Here is a 26,772-nt window from a genome sequence, read left to right as displayed (position 1 = left end):
AGAATGGAATCAATAAGAAAAACAAAACAATGTTCAGCCGGTTGACCCGTTGGATCGACCGAATAATTCCCTTTAATTCTGTAATTGAACATATTCCAGGGGCTAAAATTGGCCTGGCGGACTATTTATCAAGGCATCCGGTGGGGGAAGCTACGCGGGTGAGCCTTTATGATAACACATTCACGGTTGCTAAATTGCAGTCAATCACCAATTCGCTCGCTTATAATAAGCAGAATAACACCAAAGGGACTATTAAAGCATCAAGGAAATTAGTTGTTTCAGCTAATGATTGCCGAAAAGAAGAAATTAGGTTTAATTCTCCACCGGAAGAGGCGTCAAAACGCGTGACATTCGGTTAACCAATCAGAAGGCAGTACAGCGTATATTTGAGTGTAATGACCGCAAAGGCGCGAATATTGTCAAATCTATCACTGAATGTGAATTAGGTGAGTTTGATAAGAATTCTATCACAAATAACAACATTCCTTTTGAGAAGAGAAACAATTCAGCAATGAAATCATTAAATTTGAAAAAATTGAATAAGTTAGTATTACAACATCAAGAAATTACGAGTGGGAGTAGCAGCGAAGTAGAGGTGGTCGATGCTAGACTGGAGGCGGAAACATCACGTACTCGAGATGTCAAGTGCAATACGGTGATTTCCATTCCGTCGGCGAGTGGGGAAGAAGTCTTTCCGGCGGCATACCCGGCGGGAGGAAATGTGATTATGTCAGTAATTCCCAGAGACTGCAAGATCGTTAAGAAGGGCGATGCCCTACCCGAGTTACTCAACTTGTAACTAGCGGAGGGCAAGTATAAAGGAGACCCCCAGATGCGGGCAATAAAGAAACTTGTCGAAAGTAAGGATTCCGAGTTGGAACGGAAAATAAGAGCAATGGGTGCTTACCTGGGACAACATACGCACGGTTTCCACGTGCGTGAAAATTGCTTGTGGATGGACGAACGACTCGTCATCCCAATTCCACTCAGAAAGGCGGTGGTCAATAGGATTCACTGTTTCCACCACGGGCGCGCTAACTTGTTCGACGCGGCGAGGGAGGTGTGGTTTCCCTATCTCCACCGGAGTTTGGTGGCGGCCGCGGATGGAAGCAAGGAATGCACCGATGCAGGTAAAAGCCTTGAACCATTGTGCGCCAGGGGTGACATTGGTAAAGTTTATGGACCTCGGGAGCCAAACGAATGCTTGCAATTAGATTTTTGGGACCCAATTAGGTACTTAACTGAATCAAGTAAATATGTTTTGGTAGCTGTTGATCGATTTTCATGATGGCCTTCGGCAATGATTTATGGGAATAACAAGAGCGACAAAGTTCTTAAATTCATAAAACAAAACATTTCTCATCACGGTGTCCTTAGGAAGATTTTCATGGATCAAGAATCTAGCTTTATATCGAAAGCGGTTAAGTCGTTTTGTAATTCCGAAGGAATATAATTTGTCTATTCCCCTGTGGATGATCACCGAGCCACTGGCTGTGTCGAACGTACGATTGGCAGTTTGAAAATTTTTGCTTTAACATACGCAAAAGAAAAAGATAGTGGAAATCTAGAATCGACGTTGGAACAAGCTCTGAGTGCTCTTAGGTTTGCTCCTAATGCTACTCTCAAAATATCGCCTTTTGAAGCTCATCATGGCAGGGAGGCAAATAATGTCCTTCGGAATCTTACAAAGAAGCCATCGTTGCAAAACCTTCGGTGGAACAGAGTATTGAAACAAAAATCTGCCTGTTTAGATTCTACAGTCCCGCGAGCGATAAAATTTCCGCAACCAATGGCGACTGATTGCGAGGAACGCTCGGATGTAGATTATGACGTGGAGCACAAAAATCATCCCAGGAAATTGGCACATGATCAGTTGGTTTCGGTGGCTGATCGGAACTCTGCGCCGGCGGTTGGCCCCACGCAGATGCCCAAACGCCAAGTCGACCACCTAAGCGGACGGAGCTCTTGTTTCAGCGCATCAAGGATTACAATAAGAGGTATAGATCCGTAAAACAAAACGTAGTTAGTGAGTCTCAACAAACCTCAACTTAAACTAATGGCTCTGTAGTTAGGAAAAGTGGAGTCGCGGGAAAAACGCTCAGTCCAAATGCACCAAAAATTTCGGAAACAGGAACACCTAAGCCTCCAACGATGGTCGCGGTTAAGCGTAGGGCTGATCTCAAATGAGCCCAAGAAGAGCAGGCTGCGGGGGTAAATTCGAGAAAAACTATTGAAGCTGGGACTCGATCGAAGTCACAAAATTGGGATTACGAGGACGAGGCAGATTCGTAATTGGAGTACGAGCCATTGCGGATCTTGCGATACGCTAATCAACAGGAAAAGAGGGACAAATTGAGAGCTAGACATAGTCAAGGCGATACTTTGAGTGCGCCGCTGGCGCCAGAAAACACAGAGGGCGATGCGGGAACATCCTTCGGATACCGTCAAAAGGAGTTGATACCGAAATTCAAGACAATGGTATCGGAAAAGGGGGAAGCGTCTCTAATTTAAGCGGCGAAGCACAATCGGGGAAGTTACCAAAGAAGAAGGGGGAGCGAGTTCGACGACAACGTTTGGCGTCGTACTCTAGTCAAGAGTCCCAAGACTCAGATGGGGTGGGGTCAAGAAAGAGTTCCAGGAAGCAAACTGCGGTTACTATATTCGGAGGTATTATGATCGATAGTATTTCAAATCTCGGAAGAACAAGGGGGAAGGAGACAGGGAACGGGACACGAACTAGAAAGATGGAATTATGATCGAAGAAAACCTGAAGGAAAACTTTCGCTGAAAAACTTAAACTTATGCCCAGGGAGTTTTTCAGCGAATATATATAACCAATTTATTCAGTCTATATGTATTGTGTTTGCTTTGGCGCCATCGGTACTGGCCAATTCCTTGGTGCACTTAAATTATACCTGCCAGTGGTGGTTACGTACTCTTGTGATCTAAATCAGTCGCTTAACCTTTGAATCTAAAGTTCAGTTATTCTATACAGTGAAATTTACGGCATTGAAATTTGCGTTTTTCACAATCCCCCATCAACTTCTATTGAAACTTACATGGGGCTGAACAGAGGGGAGGGAAGAACAAGGGACGCAGAAGGAGCGCTGGACAGAGGGAGAGAATGAAAACTTTAATTGCTTTGACTCGAGAAACAAATTATGTGGTGAGCTTTTGTCTCAATTTTTTTTTTATGTCGGCTTAAGAAAAAAGTTATGCTGTGAAATTTTTTGCATAAGATTTTGAAATTTTTGAAGTTATCTTTATACAAATTTATTGTTATGAGTCTCTCCTATTACACAATGCTCCTACTGAAATTAACAAGAGGCCATTTTTTTGCGGTAGAGCAGTTACATGGAACGCTCTGACTATCTTTGTGCGCAATTTGAATAGCTACGATATTCAAATGAGCTCTTAAGAAGTTCTTATTTTGTCAACCATTTTGCTCATACGGTCGGTCCACCTTTGCGATAAAAATGCGAGATATAGCCTACATCATCATTTTCGTCTTAATTGTCAATCAATAAATGGCAATGTGCTTAAAATATTTAATTCGTCCTCTGTTGGATACTTTATTAGATAACGACCGCTTTTAAACAGTTTTTCAAAATTAAATATCAAATATCAAATATCAAACTGTGCAGTAGAAAATAGGGCTCTTTATCTTATACAGCAAATTGCATGATGTTTTTTTGTCAATTTGTTGTCCAATTTTTTATGCTGACACGTTTCATTATAGTTTAGATTATCAAAAATCAGACCCTTTTCCAGTTTCCGCCTATATTTAACTTTCAGTTTTGAATTATTTATTTTTCCTTGTGATAATGTATCGAAGTTTTGCATGGTGAACATTTTAATTATTGTAAGCACATTTGATTTTCGAATCTTACATCGTAACATCACGCATTCTGCCATAATAACTCCTAAGACAACTAATTGGAAAATTGAAATGCTAGTCTGAAGCGGAAAAGATCCAAATGTAATTTTGACTCTTTTCCATTTCTTCCAACCTTTCTAAAAATTGTTTTTTCATAGTTGTTTTTTGAGATATTATGGCTAAACGTACGATTTTACGATATAGGATAGGCCTTTTTTTGCTTCCCACCTAGCATGATCATCACTTTTATGGTTTAACTAGTGGTTTTACAAGGTTAAGTATGAAGACCAAATAAACTTTTCGTGCTTAGTTAGTCTGCAAGTCAATTTTCATAACAATCGGACGTCGGGAGCAATTTTTTTTGTAAAAATTTGCAGGTGGGAGAAAAAAAAAGAAGAGTTTGAAATATGATGAACGAATCTGTTTATAATTGTTAATTCGTTCACCATACCAAGTTTCATCACATCATGACAAACTTAGGATTTTTTCCTTCAACCCACTTGCGAGTTTTCATAAGTTGTTCACATGCTCAGATTGTTACAAACATTAGCATGTTGACTAATTAGGCCATGAAAACGCTCTTTTTCCTTTTCCCGAACTGTGGAGAATGAAAAAGAGCCCAACTTTCGAAATGAAAATTAGAGGTGGGGGAGTGGAAAACAACCGTTATTTTAAATAAACTTTCATTCATCGAATTTCACCAAAAATCAAAATGGGTGTAGAAAAAAGCCGAGAAGAAAAAAGGTTGTAGAAAAAACCATGGGTGTAGAAAAGCCTTTTTTCTAATTTCACGTTGTCATTGGTTTTGTGTCATTTGTTTTTGTGTTAACCGCAGACCAGGTGAGAATGGAAGCATTGGCCCCCAAAGTGAAACAGGCTCTGATAACCCTTAAAAGCACAGCGCTCATTTGACGTGACAGGAGAAAAAAGAGTTGGAACCAATCAAACTGAAATTCTGTTTAATGGAGATCATCAGCATAACATTTTGACGCACGTGCAAGATAGTGACATTTTAGAATTCATCTAGAAATATCATACTTTGACTAGACACACCAATCAGCAGTGTTAAACCAAGACAACTAAGTTAACTGCAACCAAATTAAATACTTAAACTTTTAATACAGTTTTGAGGAAAAATGGAGACAACTTACAAAGCGGATTTCACCAATCCATCCCCTTCAGCCTCGCCTACCCCTGGACCGTCGGGAGGACGCGCCGAGATACCCTCACCGGCTTTCCGCAACAAAATAGTACCGGCAACCGAACCCGCGATTCCAGACTGGACCAAGAAGAACCCTCTGCCTCCCAGACCCAAGCACTATTACAAGCCACCTCCGAATAAAGGCAAATCCCCCCGAGGTCGGTCACCCCGCGGCAGATCTCCGAGGGGGAGGTCCCCGAGAGGGAGGTCTCCAAGGGGACGCTCGCCGCGCGGCAGAAGTCCAAGGAGCCAGCATTCAAGTGCGAGGCCGCGTAGTCGTTAGAAACAGCTCAAAACTTCCAAATTATTTGTAATGACCAACGAGCACGATTAACATCAGGTTCAGAGAGAATTCTGAAATATTTGAAACCAGTTTACACACACTTCTTAAATTTGTTTGGTGCTATGTTAAAAATAAAAATTCTTTCCTCCCATTTCTTCCGACGTTAAAAAAGTGAGCGCTATAAAACTAAAACTGCTCTCCATTTGTTCTTTAAAATTTGCCTGCAATGCGTACAGGGGCGGATCTAGCTCGAGGATGGGGGGTGCGGATTTTCAAACAATTTATGAAAATTTTGTCGACCTTTTTTAGGTCGATGAAAATGATTCTCTGAGCTCTCCGATGCACTAAAAAGGCATTTTTAATCACATTTTGGAAAACTGCATTTTTTTTGGCGCGCACTTCAAAACTAGTAAATATTGGCGGTCCGTCAGCCAAAAATGGATATCTCAAATAGCACAAAGGGGGGATCCTTTGGGTCGGCAGAAGATCGAATCCCTGAGAGGAAGGGCGCCCGCCCCGCTCCTCCCCTAAATGCGCCCCTGAAAGCGCAGTGTTTTGATAAATTCTGGTTTTTGCACAACATTTATGAGAGCTCCAAAAACCGAAGTAGTCGTCCTAAAAATTTCAACCCCCGACCATCCACGCAAAATTGTAATACTTCCCAGACTTTTGCCTAGTAATTTTTATCCAAAAGAGACTGATTCAGTTTTGCAATGCTTTAAATAGGCTCTTCCCCCCCCCTCCCTCCCTTCCACACACATATTTGAGTTTTAGTTTTGAAAAACTATTTTAACGCTGTCATAATGTATGGAATTTGACATGGTAAACAAACTAATTCTTGCGAACAGATTTGTTCTTCGTAACTTACATCGCAACATCACGTGTTTAGCCATAATCATACGTAAAACCACAAGAAAAATCACCATTTGATATTTGGGGGGTGGAAAAGAGCTTTTGAAAATACCAAAAACTACAACTGAAAAAAAAACAGTAAAATGCTAGTTAATTGATTCCATTTTTTGCCAGCAGATTGCAAAATTAGAACCTTTTTTTATTTCAACCAGAGCTCACTTTATAATGCTAAAAATTTGCATCTGGAGGAGAAGATAAGATTCGGATATTTGAAACGTTCAACATTTTTGGCTCTTTTTCCTCCCCCCCCCCCCCCCCCCTCCACCTCACGAGAGTGGTTTTAGAAGATTGATTATGAAGACCAAATATGTTTGTCAAGGCCTAGTCAGTCTGCATTTCAATTTTCATGACAATCGGACAATGTGAACGGTAAATTTATTTATAAAAATTTGCAGGCGGGGGAAAAGGAATGAGAGCCCACTGTTGGACAAAAAAACACACAATTTTGCTTTTTTAAAAAAAATGAGAATTTTCGGGTGTTATATTTCTTTTTCACCTTCCTCCGTACCTGAACTTTAATTTGTAAAAGCGATTTAAACGTTCCTCTGGTTGACAGGTGGTAGATCAGTAAGTCGATGTATCAGTAAACCAAAAACAGACGGACTAGATCAGTAAACCAAAAATTCATGGGGGTGGGGGGGGGGGGTGGGGGTTGATGTTAACTTGATCGAATGGAAATTAACTGTTCCCATGGGCCCCGTAGTTTTGAAATTTATCTTCTAGCTTAGGAAACAAGTACATTCTATAAATTTTAAAATCCGCAATTGATGTAATTGTTACGAAATCGGTTTAATGATCTGGCAATTTACTGACACATGGATTTACTGTACGAACACGAGCCGATCAATGCAGCTCCAGGATGTAAAACGTAACATAGGTCAAACATACACATTTTTGAGCCATTTAAAACCTATATTTGAAAAAAAAAATGAATTATTCATTCAGATCTGTGCGAATTACCACAACAAAAATTGTCTTCAATGGTTCTGCCTAAAAGCGATGCATATCTTTTTGAAATTTAGCTTTCATTCTGCGGCTTCCCGCTACCTCACATAGCATTAAGTTTATAGGGTCAAGAGGAGTTTTACAAAGTTAATTACGAAGATCAAATAGGTTTGTAATTAATTAGCATGGCAATTTGGCTCTTCCCCCCCCCCCCCACCTGCAAAATTTTGCAAATGAAAAATTTGTTCAAGTTATTCGATTGTTATGAAAATTGGCATACGGACTAATAAAGCCATTTCAAACATGTTTGGTTTTCATAATACACCTTGCCTTGTAAAACCACGCGTTACACCAAAAAATTGATGCTCGTGTGAGGTTGGGGGGGGGGGGGAGGAAAAGGGCCTTGTAAAATTTTGCAGGTGGGGGCAGGGGTGGATTTAGGATTTTCTGGAGGGGTGGATTGTCAGAAACTTTTCGAAATTTTTGTCGATTTTTTTTTGTTCGACCAAATTGATTTTCCGAGCTCTCCCAAACAGTAAAAGACCCTGTTTTGGTTGAGACCTTGTTTTGGCTGTTTTGCGTTGCAGTCAAAATTTTGAGAAAACAGGCAAAAAGAGGCGTTTTTAGCCTCTTATTGGAAAACTTTGACAAAAACTCGCGCTTTTTAGGCGCGTGCTCTCCGCCCAAAATTAGTATATATTGGCGCCCAAAATTACTATAAATTGATTTAGGGTCCGTCACCAAATATGGATATTTCAAAATAGTACAAAAGGGGGACCCTGACACTCACACCCCCTTCTCGCTCCCCCTAAATCCGCCCCTGGGTGGGGAGAAAGGAAAAAAAGCCCATTCTGAAAATTAACCCTGCGATAAAAACTACAGACCTCTCAGCCTAGCAGAAAAAAATATAGCCCTACCCCTTAAACAGTCGCTGTACTGATGCAGTAGTGTAGTTGAATCTGATGCAGTGGTGCAGTTTTGGGAAACGGTACTAAATTAATACTGATACTGATTTGAACTGCAATACCGAAAAAGTGGGTTGAGAATTTTCCAACTTTCCAGCACTACGTTAGTAGTTTTTGATAACCAAATTTGGCTCTTTTCCAATTACCCCCCCCCCCTTTTGATAATTTCTGAAATTCAAAATATGAAAGTCTATTTAAAATGAATTTTCATGCTAAAAACTGCCTTGAAGCGTGTCAGCTTGAACAGGTGAACAAATTTTTACAGCACTTATAACGTGCAAAATGCCGTATGAGCATTTTTTGAACACTTCTATTTTGACTCTTTACGAAGGGGTGGGAAACTGGAAACGAGCCCAAAATTCCAAGGTTCTTCTCCACTCTACAACCCCCTGTACCCTATTCACCCAATTTTTCAAATAAAACGCGTTGTGTTACAATATAAAGTATGAAGAAGAAATCTGTTCACAAAAGTCAAGCGTATTATGACAGGATTTAGGTAAATGAAACTGAACTCGAGCCACTGCCTAGCGATCTGACTCGCCTCGAAAGACCTTCTTTCTAAGACCTTGTTTGTCGCCCTGCATGAGGCTTTTGAACTCAGACCTGGCTGCAGCTTGACTCTGGAATGTCATCAACTGCTGATCAAGCTTGTGTCGTATTTCAGCCAAGATTCGCAAAATTCGGATTAAACGGGTCCGCGAAAAAATTCCAGGAAGCATATAGTGGCGATGAAGTGGTGGTAGAAATATGATTGATATTATTTTCAAGGAGGGGCAAAAGAAAGGGAAAGGAGTGAGAGAACGGGATACCAACTGAGTTCGGACGTGCCATCGGAGATCGGGAAAAGGCGGAACTAAGACTCGGAAGTAAAACTGTAAAATTTTAGGCCCAAGGAGAGTGTCGACTGCAGGTCTAAAACTCAATCCAATTGCTGTTTCGCAAAATTCTAAATTAGAATTTAAACTTAGTAAACTTGGGGGAATGTCGTATATAAACATTTTATATGATGACTACTTTTGAGTTAATTGAGTTTGTTTATTGGCGCCATCGGTGCTGTCTGCGACCCTGGATTGATTTAATTAAGTACCTGGCAGTTTGATATTGAGAGTATGTGGGATCTGAAACAGTTGAAGTTGTGATGATTTAAATTGTAGTTGGAGGAATGTTTATTCAGAATTAAATTATCGATTTGACGGTTTTCTCGGAACATGAGATCGGAACATGAGATTGCATGTCCAGGTCACAAGATGTTTTTTGGGTATTATTCATTAACCGACTACAATGAGTTTCATTAGATTATTTCTTTTTCTTAGAAAAAATTTTTGTTTGAACTACTTCTTGTGTTCAAATCTCTTGTTAGTAAAATTCCTTTTCATTAAATATCTAAATTTAATGGACGCTAGTTAAAGAAAAAAAGGTGCCTGAGGAAGAACGATCACAATTTATTTGAAAATTTTCTGAGTTTGCCTTCTTTCTGGCAAAAAAATAGGTTAAAATTTTCTTTCGAACAATTGAAGCGCAGACCAAAATTTGTATCCAAACAAATTCTCTATTCTTTTGCATACAATTATTATATTTTGCGAGTGCATACCAAAACTCCATACCATAACTTTTAACCGAAACTTGTATTAATCTTGTATTAATCTAGAAACCGAAACTTGTAATAATCAAATCTTGTTTGTCTAGTCAGCTTGTCTGAAACGAACTGGAACATCTTTTTTTTCTTTGCTGCATACTTTTTTTATATGTCTTAGGCAAAAACAATACTGATCCAAAAACAGATTTCGAATAAACACTATCTTAAAAAAACGTATGTTATAAAGCTCATTTTTTCGATATACTGAGTGGACAACTTAGAAAGTTTTAGGCTGATATCAATGCATATTTCGAGCAAGATCTTCCAAACCTCAAGGGTTTGAATGAACAATCAGAGATTTGTCACTTGTTTTCAGTCACGGACACAATAAAAAAATTATATTGAAAAACGTATGGACATGATTTTTGGTTTATGGAAAAGTCTGATCTCTCAATTTCCATGTGTGCAAAAATAATCATCATAGATTTTACATTAACTTTTTTTGTACAAATGAAAAACATGTAAATTGTTTGATTAGTGTTTTTCCATATAAGGAAATTGTAGGGTTATCAATTTTGGTCATTCCGGGTGACATAGCAATTACGAAAGAGCAAAATTTTAATAATTTAAAGAGGAAGGATGAGACTATGCCTAGTTTCTTCTTATGTGTTTACCTTTTTGTCAGATTGTTTTCTTGGTTTTTTAAACAATGCAAAATAGTTTCAGAGATTAAATGCACATCAGAATTAAAATTTGTGGTTTGGTTCTATTTGGCAGTCTTTTTGATAGCTACCAGCAAAAACAGAAATCCCATAAAACTTTTGAAGGCAGATGTTTTGAACAATTTCAATGCTTTCATTTCTTAACTCTGAAAATGAGAGCGGATACAAGTTTGGAATAAACACCTGCACTGGTAAAAAAAAACTGACAAGCCGCCCCGGATAGGATAACATCTGCCAAATGGAGAAACCAGTCTTCGATTTTAGACTACGTACCAAATACAGACCATTTGGCAAAATATTTGACAAATGTTGAGCAAGTTGTGATTTATTAATGGTTGCGAAAGCCAACTGTAAAATATTCCTAGTAGTTGATTATAAATCTGAAATGTTTCAAATTTTTCTTAAATGGGTGAATTTTCTGATTTTTTTGTTTGCTTTCAATGCTGATGTTGCTAAGGCAGTACAGTTCGAATCCGAGTGTCTTCAAAACTTGTTCAACTGTGACATTTCGGTTCCGAAACAATTCGGCAAGCAACTTATGACAATATACTACACTGGGTTATCCGAGTCGATCTGTCATTACAAGGCGGCAATGATCAAAGCTGACTCCCACATGTACTGTGCCGAAGGAAGTTTTTGTGGATTGATGTTGGATAATGATCCAGCAAAACATATCCAGATTGAAGATGTGGACCAGGTGAAGATGTGCAAAGTATACGGCAGCTCAAAGGAAAATTGCGAGTAGGTTCAAAATCTACTAAAAGTCTGTGTGGTTTTTAATCTGAGTGAATACAAAAATGGATATACATGAATGAATTATTTGCGGCAAATTGTTCACTGCTTTTTATAGAAGGTCTCAATTTAGAAAAATATATGTATTTTGAGGCACTAAGTGGAGCTTTTTTATCGTTTGCAGAACTATTTGCTGTTTCAAAAAATTGTAAAAATGTGACAAAAAGAAGGAAATTTTCGGCCGAACGAATAGATTAATCTGCAACTGTCTGTAAGACCCCAAATAGTAACCCCAAGTTTTCTTCTCAGCCATTTTCTGTGAGCAATTTTCAGCAGCCATTTAGGTCGACTTCAATTTTTTCGATCATGTCATTGAATCGCTCGATCTCGACCCTTACTGATTTTGGAAGTTTCCACAAATACATAATCATATCGAGTAAGAGATTATCTTTAAAGCCACCTTAACTGTTTTTACAGCTTGCTAGTTTCAAAAGATAAAAACTTCTTGGGCTAATTTTTTGCATTGTCAAGGATATTTACTATGGTTCCCCAAATATGGTTCCAGCCTTGTGAACTTAACTGTTTAAGGCACGTGGTTACTCGCATTACCCTGACGGGCGGAAATCAGTGTCCGAATATCGACAACCCGTGTCACAAGACGCAACAGTGCGACGACTCCGTAATTGGAGGATTCCAATGCCGATGCGACCCGAATGACAGCTCCCTGGCCGATTTCAGAGGTGCATGTTTGGATGCATCGATATGGCGCCAAGTCGAACTGAACCGACTTGGGTTCAAGGCGGTTCACCTAGCCCATGAACCGATGACCTATGACAATGCAAATGAGTACTGTGCGGGATTGGGAGCAGTTTTGCCGAACTACTTCTTGCAATATGATGCACAAAAATTGAAAAGAAATGTTCTAACGGATGAAATGTTAGTTTTCGATTTTGAGCTTTTGTTCTAATATATCATAAAAATTTCTGTCAAGTGTAATGCATTATGACCGAGGTTTAACTCATAGAATAATTTCGGATAGGGTACACCGTCTGCTCGTCACGCTATCTTATTTTCGGCCGGATAGATTCGTGCAACTTCTTAGTCTAATACCGATCCTAATCTTACTCTTATATCTACTAGTCTCAGGGTGTTTAACTAGTCTCTGCTAGGCTCAATAGATCTAGAGTATACTGGCTTATTGCGATTGCTAGAAGGTCTCTTGGAGAGGCAACTAATTTCTAAGTTAAATTCAAATATCTCTGGTGCCGAAGTTACAAGTAATTTTAGCACTTACAAATAAGTGGGATGTTAGTTAGATGGATCATGATTGGTTAATATTAAATATTTTAAAGTGATAAAATATCCAATTTATAACCAATAATAAAATGTAGTTTAGATCTGGTTCCACCCATCCGGGGCTTACAGAGTTTCGAATCTTTTATCTTCTATCTGTAATGAAGGATGCATGATGGTCGTTGGTATTTGGCCAGCATCATTTCTTGTTTCGTTCTTGGAGAAGAAAGCTCCAGGAAGCTGGAGTCGTCGATAGGAAGATGTTAGTTGTTTGTTCGACGATGGCTGCGACTGCCGGTGAAATCAATCTGATTTCAAAATGGTTTCCTATGATTGTTTGTTCTGGTTGGGTGGAGAACTTGATCGAGTATCACTCTTGTCTGGGAATGGCGTGAAGATCGTGTTTGGAGGGAATGCCTTGTAACTCGGATCTGTACGTATACTTGAACATCGAGGTGGTCATTGGTCTGATTCAATGAAGTCCTTTTCTGCGAAGTCAAGTCGTACTCTAAATCCTTTTTTGACTCGTGATTGTGAGCGGCATGTCGGTTGTGTTTAGCCATTCTGTAGGTTGAGTGTGATGGTGTCGTCTAGTCTTTGGATGCTCGTCTTTGCGCTTCTTCGCGATCTATGTACTGGATATTATAATTTACCTTTTATAAAATTTTGTTAATTCTATTTTTTAGTTATGATTTTGGTTAAATGTTTTCGCAAAAGCGTTTTAGTTTTAGTTCAGTTATTTTTAAGAGTTACTCACCCTTGAGTACCTCTTAACAAAATATGATGTGGTCACAAAGCGTGGATGTAGCACGGTGGGTTAGGCCGGCTATAGAGCATGCTCAGGACGTCCTCTCTGGTGGGTTAGGCCAGGAGTGAGAGTATGATTTCATGCTGGTGTTTTAAGGGGTCCTGTTTTGTGCTAACGTTTTTGTTGTATTATTTCTAGTTTTCCTTTTGTTACTTTGGTTGAGTCTTTTTCTCAAAAATCAAATTGTTTTTTGTTTGGGTTGTCTTGCGACTTTTTGGTGATTTATTATTTCTTTTTTAGACTTGGTAATAGTCTTCAAAAGAATAAACTATCCAGTTTTAAGCTGGTTTAACCTGGTTTGGGTACCGTAGGTGTTCTTTTCTCATTCATGCTGTCTGTTAATTTGTGGTTTATGGTGTTTAGTTAGCTGCATTGGTTAATTTGATTATTCTATAATTCCATTCCAACCGGGTTAAAGGAAAAGTTGGAAACTTGTTATCGCTTGTTTGAGTTGTTGTTAGTGCAAACTTATAACTTAAAATTCATTGTTTTAAACAATTCGTCGTGGGCGAGTTGTGCGATTGTGGATAGAATTCTTGTGCGGGTGAACAGGAGATATATAAAAGGTTAGTACTGAATTTCCTTGTATAAATTTACTACTTTAAAATTAAATTTTACTGCTTTGTGGGGATTGAAAATTGTTAATTGATTATCATCGTATTGAATTTTACTACAATTAGGGAAATAATGTATAAATGAATTTATTGCATTCGAATTGAATTTTACTGCAACATTTAGTGCTATAGGTTTAACAGAGTTTATTCTGAAAAAGAGTCTGTATTTTCATTTATTTTTTCTTCTTGTTGTAGGTGATTATGGGTGAAGACTAAAGAAAATGTAAACTAATTATAAAGAATGGTTAGTTTTTATTTTAAATTAGTTAGTCGTAAAATATTAAATGCATACTTACCTTAGTCGTCGGGGAAAAAGCCTTGAGGGAAAGCCTTGAGGGAAAGCCTTGAGGGAATAGCATCTGATGTAGTTAGTAGTTTTGCTATTGTGCGTATGTTATTTTTAGTTTGCAGCATTGGCCAAAGCAATTGAAGCGCTTTTATGGTTTTTAGTTCTTCGGTGCCTACTGCAAACTCATGAGTTGTGTTCTGGATTAGATTGTAAATTTGATGATTGTATTTATTGTTGTGGATGAATTTTGAAATGGGTACTTCTATAGGTTGAATATATTCAAGCGGGACTATAAGGGGACGGTATTCTTCGTCGTTGAAAGTCTTGGCGCGGGGACAAAATATATACATTTGGATGATCGGGTCGTAATTCCGGAGGATGCCTTGAAGGGCAGTATTTTTAATACAATACGTGAAGTTTAGGGAAAATGGTGATGTTTATTTAGAGTTGATAAACTGAAATCTGTGGTGGGGCTGTCGCGATGGTGTGTGTAAATGAAAATGATTTTGGATAAATCGATAATAAGTGTAGGTGTGCGTTTGTTTAGTTCGTAACATGATGTCGTGTGAACAGTGCAAATCACGTTTTTTTGGTGTGAGAAAATGAAAGGTTAGTGAAAATGTTTGAAATTTTTCGTGAAATGATTCGTATGCTTGAATATCTGATATGCTTCTGAAATAATGTGATCATGCTTTTTATCAAGTATGTTAAGTGTGAATAAGTAGGGTGTTTTAATGAAAAATTTTTCTGTTAATTGTGTGTTTGCAAACTGATCGTCGTCAAAAAATTGGTCTTGACTAGATCTAATGATGTTATAAAAAATCGTTAGCTCGGGGTGCAGTGAATGTTTTTAAGAATTTTTTTATATCTTACGTATGTAAATAGTCGGGGTGTGAGTGCTGTGGTTAATCTGAATAATTCGTCCTGATTTCTCTCAATATCTTTTGTGGTGTTATAGAGTGGTAGCGTAAGGGTTTAGTAAAATTATAATAAGCTGTCCAATGAAGTGTGGGTTTTAATACATGTTCATCTATAAAGTGACGTGGTTCAGGTTTAGGGTCGGATTGATTTAGTGTATATTGGGGAAATAAAGGTAGGGTTATTTGAAGATAATTCGTAGTATTTGTGTCGTCTGGGTGGTTTATATATTCTCGGGTGGTTCCGGGTTTGGATGGGAACGGGTGATTTGGGAATTTTCGTTTAAAGGTTCTATAAGCTCGGTTAGTACTAGTGGATGTTTTTGTTTATGTGGATGATTGAGCGGGTGATGGAGTGTTATCTGAAATTGGTGTAGGTGTTGGTGGATTTGATGATGTGATCGTTGACGATAGTTGGTGAATGGTGAGAGTGTGGGTAGATAGTAACTGTTGTTGTAATGTTATAAAATTATCCAATTCATTAGAAATTTGAAAATTATCTGGGGAGTTGTTGATAGATCGTTCGTTATAAAATGGGGAGTAGGTTGGGGTTACTTGAGAAGGAATTTAGGGAGATGTACATTGATTTTGAGGTTGAATAGGTTAAAAAGGGGGTTTTGAGAAGGTTGAGGAGATGGTTTGGGTGTGGGTAGAAGGAGATGATTCGGAGTCTGCAAATTCATCGGGAGTTTCTACATCGGAATTATTAAATTGTGATATTGTTCAAAAAATTGTGATATCTGAGTTAGTATCAGAATTCATGCCTGATGATATATTAGTTCGTGGTGAATCAGATGGCGGGAAAGCAAAAAGTGGGACAATATGGATGGGATTTTGGAGGTTGGCAGGGTGGTAGTTTGATCGGTGGAGTGATCCAATTTGTCTGCTCATCGTGGGCTGAAAAAATGATTTTTTTTGAGATTGAAAGGTGGTGGTATGGGGCTGTTCTATAATTTGTTCATATGTATCGTCATTTTGGGGGCGTTGTGTTACTATATGTTGAATAGGGCTTTGTACGTGACTTAGTCTTAAGTTTGGGGGGTTTGTGATTGCTAAGTTCCTAAAATTTCGTGAGTCTAATGATAATGGATGGTTAAGATAGAGGTTTGGTAAGTGTGGTGCTGTGAGTAATGCATTTGTGTGATGGTTTCATTCGTCGTATGTGTTCGGGTTTGTTGATAGTTTTGTATTGTATTCTTTGATTTGTGCGTCTAAGAGGATTTTATTTTTTGATGATGAAAACATTCCAAAAAATCCTGCAAAAAATATGCGTGCTACGCTTGCTTGTCGGTTTACTTGTGTGTGTATCGCACATGTGTTATAGATTCCTTTTAGTAGTGAGAAAACAAATCCAATGAAGTTAAACATAGCGTGTAAGATAGTCAATCTTTCGAAGATGTAATATGGTCATCCTAGAAAGGCAAGGATTTCGTTTTTTAAGGTTACAAAATTAAAAATATTTATTGGTGAGATATCTTTTGGTCTATATTTTTCACCGTTTAAATATATGTAACCTTTAATATCTTTAAAATATCTGCTGTAGTCTTGTGTATAAATGTCTGAAAATCCTGCGGTTTCTGCAAGTTTTCTTAAGTTTTGATCTATTGATTGTCGTTGTATGGTGTCCATTTGTGTTAGTAGTACCTGAAATTGTTGTGTACGAATGTGATGTTGTATATCTGATTTAGAGTAGATTCCTATTGATTGTAGATCAATATTAGGATTTCGAGCAATAGTTCGAATACTTTCAGGTGAAAACTTTTTCAGTGGTTGCATTAATGTTGGATATTGTGTGAGTAGATAGTATTTTTCTTCGTCGGGATTTAATTGTACGACGTTGTGGCTGTTTTTTGATACAGATGGTACTGCGGTATCCCAAAATATGTTCGTCTTGAAAGTGTATCAACAAAATGAACTTTATTTTTATAGAATATTGGGATTTTTTGTAACAACGTTTATCTTCAAAAACATATAATGGTGATACTTTTTTGGTGCAAGTATAAAACCATAATATATTTCCTTCATAGTCAAGGAAGTTTGATCTATTTCCGGATAATAAATATCCTGCGCAGGGTATTTTTAGAAGTGCTAGTGCGAGTGATTGTAGAATCTGAGTTCTTTCTAATTCACATAGTTGATGTAGTGTTTCTAATTCTGAAAAAGACATTTCTTGAAAATTCTACTAAATGTGTAGTCTAATTTCATATCTAAGTGGATGTCATAGTGTATTGCGCCAAAATATGTATTATTCATTAGTGATAATTCTTGTAATCGTGTACTTTCAGTGTCTCGTGGTTTTATTTTTCCACCAAGATTTCCTGTGTTTTTAGGCGGTTTACTGGGATTTAAGATGTTCCTTCATTGAGAGGGTGGTGTGCTATATGGGGGGTGTATTTTAGTTTTCCAGTGGTAAAATCGAAACCTTCGTCTAACTCGACAAGTGTTTCGGAATATTGTGTTTTGTGGAGTGGATTTTGATATTTACATGCAAATTCTGTTTCATGGTAGATTTGAAAACGTGTTAATATTTTTTCTATATTGTGAGTCTTCCTAAATTTAATATTGCGGCTTCTTGTTTGACGCGGATTGACATTGTCAAATGGGATGATTCAATGAAATATTTTTCATGGCATTTAATTATTCGAGCGTGGATTTTTGCTACTTGAAATGTTGTACAATTGTCTTCGGGAAACCAAACAACTGTTGCTTGTGTTCTTGTTGTGGGGTCACAATAGCCTTGGTCATTTTTGCAAGGTAGTCTGATGCCTCGATAAATTATTGTGTTATCTTTTAAATCTCGTGTGAGTTGTATTTTTTCGAGTTGTATTTTCCAGGCAAAAAACATTATTTCTTGGTATCCTTTATTTTTTGTATCTGCTTTGCAGTTTGAAGGATTGTTTATTCCAATATCTGGTATCCAGTGTCTGTCGTGGATGTCATAAGTTAATCGTCCGTGTGCGCCGTTGTATGGATATTTTTCGTCTAATTTAATATGTCCTTGATATCTTTAAAGTTCTGCTTGATGTACAGAGTCTGCGAAGAATTGAAAGTTTACTATTTTTCTGTTTGATTTTTTATTCTTTGTCAAGTTTAATCTGAGTAGTTTGTTTTTACAATCTCCGGGACTTAGATGTAAAAGTCTTTTTATATTACGTTGGTAGAATGATTCGTGATCAAGTCGGTTTTTATTTCCATTTGAAACTTGTGAACAGTGTACTTTCTTTTCGGAAAATGTTGCTGTAAACTTATAGCCTGTAAGTGTTGTTGATCGGGCTTTTGAGTATAACGTTGCTACTATGATTGTTGTTTCTATAGCTTGTGGTTCGGATTCGCATTGTGTTACTTGGTTTATTGCATATTTGTGTAGCGTTTTTTTTTTCATTTTCCTCACAATCGTAGTGTGTTACTAACAAATCCTGAGGTCCTGTGCGGGGAGATGGATTTGTGTTTTGTTCGGAAAAAATTAGAACAAGGAGGTGTTGAAATGTAAACACTTTTAAAATATACATGTGGCTCATATATGGCTTCAGTCGTTATAAATGGGGGAGGTAAAGATTGAGCTGTTATATTTGGTGGACTTAGGGTAAAAGGGTGTTGAACAATATTATTAAGTCTGACTGTGATTTCAAATTTTAATTGGAGACTATTCTATTGGAGTATTTGAATTTTGTGTTCTTGAATATCTTTGTGAGTATCTTGTCTGTACTGTAATCTATTCAGTGCCCAGTTGTGGAGTCGGCTACTTTCTTGATGTTGTCCAAATGGTGGGGGAGGTGCTAGGAAAAAATTCCAATCTAAACGTGGGCGGTATTTGTTGATGATTGTTCTTGGTATCTGGCGTCAAGATTGGTGGGGAATTTGAGGGGGAAAAGTGTTGGTGAGATTTGACTTAAAGATGGTGTTGATGGAAGTGAAGGTGTTTCTGGTAGAGATGATAATGTTGTATCAGAAGAGATATCTATTGGTTCATTCACTAAATTTGGTTCACATTGAGTATATGAGTGTGTTGACCAATATGGTGGTCGTTCGGTGGTATCTGGGGGTTAAAAAGATTTTCTCGAATTTGTTCTGATGTTGGAGTTGAACCTAAATAATCTGATGGGATATTTGAGATGCTTTGTTGTGAAGAAAATGTGGGAGTTTCTAGTAGTGTACTACTTGAAAGTTCTGAGGTAGTTGGTGTCGGCGACTGGGGTATGTTAAAATGAGTTCTGGGGGTTTGAAAATTTCTATTTCTTCTTGGGTGTATGATTTGTCTATTTATTTCAAGAGTATTTTGATTTTGGCTTGTATGTCTTACTCGGTTAAGGTCTTGTTGCAAGGTGGGGTATAAATTATATGTTGATTCACTTAAAGGTGCTTGGCGATGAACTGGATATAAGGGTTCAGATAATCGTGCGTGTCGTTCTTCAAAAGTGTATGGATTGTCTTGAAAAGAAATTCGTGTTGATAGTGGGGGATTGTTGGTAGTTGTAGGTGTTATTGGACTTTCTTGGGTTGTTGTTCGTGGGGGCTGGTTTGGTGGTGGTTGATTAGCAATTTTGAAAAGTTATTTGAGTATTGCATTTAAGTTATTTGGGGTTGTCGCGATGGTGTGTGTAAATGAAAATGATTTTGGTTAAATCGATAATAAGTGTAAGTGTGCGTTTGTTTATTTCGTAACATGATGTTGTGTGAACAGTGCAAATCACGTTCTTTTGGTGTGAGAAAATGAAAGGTTAGTAAAAAAGTTTAAATTTTTTCGTGAAATGATTCGTATGCTTGAACATCTGATAATGCTTCTGAAATAATATGATCATGCTTTTTATCAAGGATGTTAAGTGTGAATAAGTAGGGTGTTTTAATGAAAAATTTTTCTGTTTATTGTGGGTTTGCAAACTGATCGTCGTCAAGAAATTGGTCTTGATTAGATCTAATGATGTTATGATCATAATATTCAATTTAAAAGTCGTTAGCTCGGGGTGCAGTGAATGTTTTTAGTAATTTTTTATATCCTAGGCATGTAAATTGTCGGGGTGTGAGTGCTGTGGTTAATCTGAATAATTCGTCCTTATTTCTCTCATAATCTTTTGTGGTGTTATAGAGTGGTAGCGTAAGGGGTTTAGTAAAATTACAATAAGCTGTCCAATGAAGTGTGGGTATTAATACATGTTCATCTTTAAAGTGACGTGGTTCAAGTTTAGGGTCGGATTGATTTAGTGTATACTGGGGAAATAAAGGTAGGGTTATTTGAAGATAATTCGTAGTATTAGTGTGGTCTGGGTGGTTTATATATTATCGGGCGGTTCCGGGTTTGGATGGGAACGGGTGATTTGGGAATTTTCGTTTAAAGGTTCTATAAGCTCGGTTAGTACTAGTGGATGTTTCTGTTTATGTGGATGATTGAGCGGGTGATGGAGTTTTATCTGAAATTGGTGTAGGTGTTGGTGGATTTGATGATGTGATCGTTGATGATAGTTGCTAAATGGTGAGAGTGTGGGGAGATAGTAACTGTTGTTGTAATGTTATAAAATTATCCACTTCATTAGAAATTTGAAAATTATCTGGGGAGTTGTTGATAGATCGTTCGTTATAAAATGGGGAGTAGGTTGGGGTTACTTGAGAAGGAGTTTAGGGAGATGTACGTTGATTTTGAGGTTGAATAGGTTGAAAAGGGGGTTTTGAGAAGGTTTAGGAGGTGGTTTGAGTGTGGGTAGAAGGGGATGGTTCGGAGTCAGCAAATTCATCGGTAGTTTCTACATCGGAATAATTAAATTGTGATATTGTTTAAAAAACTGTGATATCTGAGTTAGTATCAGAATTCAGGCCTGATGATATATTAGTTCGTGGTGAATCAGGTGGCAGGAAAGCAAAAAGTGGGATAATATGGATGGGATTTTGGAGGTTGGCAGGTTGGGAGTTTGATCGGTGGAGTGATCCAATTTGTCTGCTCATCGTGGGCTGAAAAAATGATTATTTTGAGATTGAAAGGTGGTGGTATGGGGCTGTTCTATAATTTGTTCACATGTATCGTCATTTTGGGGGTGTTGTGTTACTATATGTTGAATAGGGCTTTGTACGTGACTTAGTCTTAAGTTTGGGGGGTTTGCGATTGCTAAGTTCCTAAAATTTCGTGAGTCTAATGATAATGGATGGTTAAGATGGAGGTTTGGTAAGTGTGGTGCTGTGGGTAATGCATTTGTATGATGGTTTGATTCGTCGTATGTGTTCGGGTTTGTTGATAGTTTTGTATTGTATTCTTTGATTTGTGCGTCTAAGAGGATTTTATTTTTTGATGATGAAAACATTCCAAAAAATCCTGCAAAAAATATCCGTGCTACGCTTGCTTGTCGGTTTACTTGTGTGTGTATTGCACATGTGTTATAGATTCTTTTTAGTAGTGAGAAAAGAAATCCAATGAAGTTAAACATAGCGTGTAAGATAGTCAATCTTTCTAAGATGTAATATGGCCATCCTAGAAAGGCAAGGATTTCGTTTTTTAAGGTTACAAAACTAAAAATATTTATTGGTGAGATATCTTTTGGTCTATATTTTTCACCGTTTAAATATATGTAACCTTTAATATCTTTGAAATATCTGCTGTAGTCTTGTATATAAATATCTGAAAATCCTGCGGTTTCTGCAAATTTCTTAAGTTTTGATCTATTGATTGTCGTTGTATGGTGTCCATTTGTGTAAGTAGTTTCTGAAATTGTTGTGTACGAATGTGATGTTGTATATCTGATTTAGAGTAGATTCCTATTGATTGTAGATCAATATTAGGATTTCGAGCAATAGTTCGAATACGTTCAGGTGAAAACTTTTTCAGTGGTTGCATTAATGTTAGATATGGTGTGAGTAGATAGTATTTTTCTTCGTCGGGATTTAATTGTACGACGTTGTGGCTGTTTTCTGATACAGATGGTACTGCGGTATCCCAAAATATGTTCGTCTTGAAAGTGTATCAACAAAATGAACTTTATTTGTAACAACGTTTATCTTCAAAAACATATAATGGTGATACTTTTTTGGTGCAAGTATAAAACCATAATATATTTCCTTCATAATATAGGAAGTTTGATCTATTTCCGGATAATAAAGTAACATTTCTTAAAAATTCTACTAAATGTGTAGTCTAATTTCATATCTAAGTGGATGTCATAGTGTATTGCGCCAAAATATGTATTATTCATTAGTGATAATTCTTGTAATCGTGTACTTTCAGTGTCTCGTGGTTCTTTTTTCCACCAAGATTTCCTGTGTTTTTAGGCAGTTTACTGGGATGTAAGATGTTCCTTCATTGAGAGGGTGGTGTGTTATATGGGGGGGTGTATTTTAGTTTTCCAGTGGTCATATTGAAACCTTCGTCTAACTCGACAAGTGTTTCGGAATATTGTGTTTTGTGGAGTGGATTTTGATGTTTACATGCAAAGTCTGTTTCATGGTAGATTTGAAAACGTGTTAATATTTTTTCTATATTGTGAATCTTCCTAAATTTAATATTGCGGCTTCTTATTTGACGTGGATTGACATTGTCAAATGGGATGGATTCAATGAAATATTTTTCATGGCATTTAATCATTCGAGCGTGGATTTTTGCTACTTGAAATGTTCTACAATTGTCTTCGGGAAACCAAACAATTGTTGCTTGTGTTCTTGTTGTGGTGTCACAATAGGCTTGGTCATTTTTTCAAGGTAGTCTGATGCCTTGTTAAATTTTTGTGTTATCTTTTAAATCTCGTGTATTTTTTTGAGTTGTATTTTCCAGTCAAAAAACATTATTTCTTGGTATTCTTTATTTTTTGTATCTGCTTTGCAGTTTGAAGGATTGTTTATTCCAATATGTGGTATCCAGTGTTTGTCGTGCAGTGATGTCATAAGTTAGTCGTCCGTGTTCGCCGTTGTATGGATATTTTTTATCTAAGTTAATATGTCCTTGATATCTTTCAAGTTCTGCTTGATGTACAGAGTCTGCGAAGACTTGATAGTTTACTATTTTTTCGTTTGATTTTTTATTCTTTGTCAATTTTTTAATCTGAGTAGTTCGTTTTTACAATCTTCGGGGCTTAGATGTAAAAGTCTTTCTATATTATTTTGGTAGAATGATTCGTGATCAAGTCGGTTTTTATTTTCATTTGAAACTTGTGAACAGTGTATCTTCTTTTCGGAAAATGTTATTGTAAACTTATAGCCTCTAAGTGTTGTTGCTCGGGCTTTTGAGTATAACCTTGCTACTATGTTTGTTTTTTCTATAGCTTGTGGTTCGGATTCGCATTGTGTTACTTGGTTTATTGCATATTTGTGTAGCGTTTTTTGTTCATTTTCCTCACAATCGTAGTGTGTTACTAACAAGTCCTGAGGTCCTGTGCAGGGAGATGGATTTGTGTTTTGTTCGGAAAAAATTAGAAAAAGAAGGTGTTGAAATGTAAATACTTTTAAAATATACATGTGTAAGATAATCCTGAATATGGGTTATAAAAAGTGATATTTCTAATGGTGTTGATGGAAGTGAAGGTGTTTCTGGTAGAGATGATAATGTTGTATCAGAAGAGATATCTATTGGTTCATTCACTAAATTTGGTTCAAATTGAGTAGATGAGTGTGTTGACCAATATGGTGGTCGTTCGGTGGTATCTGGGGGGTTAAAAAGATTTTTTTTGAATTTGTTCTGATGTTGGAGTTGAACCTAAATAATCCGATGGGATATTTGAGATGCTTTGTTGTGAAGAAAACGTGGGAGTTTCTAGTAGTGTACTACTTGAAAGTTCTGAGGTAGTTGGTGTCGGCGACTGGGGTATGTTAAAATGAATTCTGGGGGTTTGAAAATTTCTATCTCTTCCTGGGTGTATGATTTGTCTATTTATTTCATGTGTATTTTGATTTTGGTTGTATGTCTTAATCGATTAAGATCTTGTTGCAAGGTGGGGTATAAATTATATGTTGGTTCACTTAAAGGTGCTTGGCGATGAACTGGATCTAAGGGTTCAGATAATCGTGCGTGTCGTTCTTCAAAAGTGTATGCATTGTCTTGAAGAGAAATTCGTGTTGATGGTGGGGGATTTTTGGTAGTTTTAGGTGTTATTGGACTTTCATGGGATGTTGTTGGTGGGGGTTGGTTTGGTGGTGGTTGATTGGCAATTTTGAAAAGTTAGTTGAATGTTTAATTCTTATTGGGAAATTTTATGTTTATTATAATAATCTTCAATAAAAAGTATTAAAAGAATAGTTGCAAAGAAGAATGTGACTGTTGCCTTTTTTCCTTTTTTATACATTTGCACATTGTCATAATTAGGGATATTAAAAATGTGAGAAAAATTATGAATAAAAGAAAAATATCTTTTCGACTAAAAATGGTTCGTATCATTTAAATTGATTTTATGTTTTCGTACCTGTAGATGTGGTCAAGGATTTAGGAAAGTTGGAGATATATTTCAAATAGGGAGAAGAAAATCAAAAAAAGATTGCAAAAAATTATAGAAATGATTATTAGAGATTCAAAAATTTCAATGAAAAAGAATAGCAAAAAATTAAATAGATTGAAAAATTTTGTGGAGAGGTTGGGAAGTTTTTGTTTTATGTAATCAACTGTTATGAAAAGAAGCATTTAAGAAATGATTTGTTTCGTCGAATATTTTTTAAAGTTGTGAGGCAAAATTCAAGTATGGTTGGATTATTTATTGATTTTTTGACAAGTGGGTTGAGTTTTGTCCAAAATTGTTGAGGGTGTATTTTTATGGTATTCGGGAGGTCTTCATAGTTTTGTTTTTATTTGTTGGGTAAGTAGGGGTATCTTTGAAATATTTGTACTTTAGGCGGAATGATCATGGGTTTTTTTTACTTAAGGCTAATTTGACAATTTTGGTTGGGGGACTTTTGAGGTCTGAGTTGGGAAATTATTGTTGATTTTTGCATAATATGATAGGGGAGGATTGTAATATTGAAGTAGTGTTCTTTCAAGTTATCAAGTTTTAGCAAGTTGCATATTTTTGACCTAGAGGTTGAAAAGTTATAGTTATAGATATGCCTGGAGATTAATATCTATCGGCTAATGAGCTTGTGTTAGAGATATAAAGGTGGCAATTTGAACAATTTCTATTGGCTGAATTTGAACTAGAAATGATCGAGGTTATTTTCAGCATGTATTTACAGAAATGTGAAAGTTTAAAGTGATTAAAAGGAATGTTTACGGTAATCTAATTAAAGTTGTTTCTGAAATTCAACTTTCATTAATATTTTAGACTGTGGAATGAATGTCTTATAGTTTTTTCGTGGTTGACTTCTCAGACGTGATGATTCTCTATGTTCGGATTTTTGTTGTTGATCCTGTGGTAAGATTTTTTTCTGTCAGTTTTCTATTTTTTCTTCTTTCTTTTTGAGATGTTTTTGGTTCTGGTGTGTTTGATTTTTGAGGGTCTACATTTTGCTGTTGAATTGTATTTTTATTTGTTGTGGTATTAACGTTTTGATTTTGTTCTATTTGTGAATGATTTTGAACGATGTGTAAGCCTGTGAAAGAATATAATTGAGTTATTTCGCGGATTGCGTATTCTTTTGGAAAATAAGGTAAGAGTTTGTTTCGGTGTTGAATTATTTCTTTTTTGCTGAAATCAGTAAGTTTGTATGTTACTTCAGCAGGTTTATTAATTATTTGATATGGTCCTTTTTGAAGTGGTTGCAGTTTTTTGGATATTCCTTTTTGTGTATTAAAATTGGTTATTAAAACAAATGTTCTAATTTTTTAATCGGTGGCTGGCATGAAGCGTGAATTAATTTGATTATTTATATTTTGCCTTTGTAACAATTTCTTTGTTACTTTTTAGTATATTTCTTTATGTTTTTTATCTCTATTTAAAATCCATTCGGTATGTGTACCGGAAGCTAATTTTAAAATTTGTGGGTGATGAAAGTGGTCTTCATCATGGGTATGTAATGGTAGATTATAACAAATTGAATCTTTGTTTGGTTGACAAAATCCTTGTGTATTTTTATTAGCATTTGCTGTAAACATGATTGGTTTTCGTGGCTTTTGATTAAAAACTATTTCGTATGGTGACATTCCTAGGGTTGTTTTGATTTGTGAATTATAAGATAAGGGGAATAATTTTACATCTGCTGACCATTCAGTGTATCTTGTATCATTTCCATTTATGATACATGGAAGATATTCTTGTAGTGAACGGTTCATACCTTCAACTAATCCATTTGTCCATGGTGCATGAGATGTACGTGGTTTATGTTTGATTTTATATAGGTGGCATAATGCGATGATTTCATTATTTATAAATTCTGTGCCATTATCTGTAACTAGTATTTCGGGTAATCCGAATTTAGCTATCCAATGTTCGTAGAGTGTTGTGAATGCGTAATGAGCATTACAGTGTGGTACTGAGTTGAGTGCTACGTAGTGCGTAAATGCATCAACACTGACCATAATATAAGAATTTCTTCGGAGCATGGTGAAATTGGTCCTTTTGTGTCAAATGAAACTCTATGATTGAAATATAGACTTTGTCCTTTAAAGTCTTGTTTTTGTGCTATTTGTTTTTGATTTGGGTAAAGTTTATTTAATTGACATATTATGCAATTGTTGCATAATACTTTAATCCAAATTGGTGCATTTGGGAAGTAAAAATTTTGTGTAAAATTTGAATATGTCTTT

The 26,772-nt window shown here is 36.6% G+C and overlaps 1 protein-coding gene across 1 annotated transcript in view; it reads left to right on the top strand.

The window, feature by feature from the left end:
• The first annotated feature begins 10,735 nt into the window (after nt 1-10,735).
• Nucleotides 10,736-26,772, top strand: part of LOC134857300 (uncharacterized) — a 32,772-nt gene continuing 16,735 nt past the window's right edge. The window contains exons 1-2 of the mRNA XM_063873689.1: nt 10,736-11,222; nt 11,802-12,149. Of these exons, the coding sequence (XP_063729759.1) occupies nt 10,813-11,222; nt 11,802-12,149 (758 nt within the window). The 5' untranslated portion in view covers nt 10,736-10,812. The remainder of the gene's footprint in view (nt 11,223-11,801; nt 12,150-26,772) is intronic.

This window comes from Symsagittifera roscoffensis, chromosome 1, assembly GCF_963678635.1.
Source record: "Symsagittifera roscoffensis chromosome 1, txSymRosc1.1, whole genome shotgun sequence".
NCBI lineage: Eukaryota > Metazoa > Xenacoelomorpha > Acoela > Convolutidae > Symsagittifera > Symsagittifera roscoffensis.
This window is presented reverse-complemented; position numbering and strand designations above follow the sequence as displayed.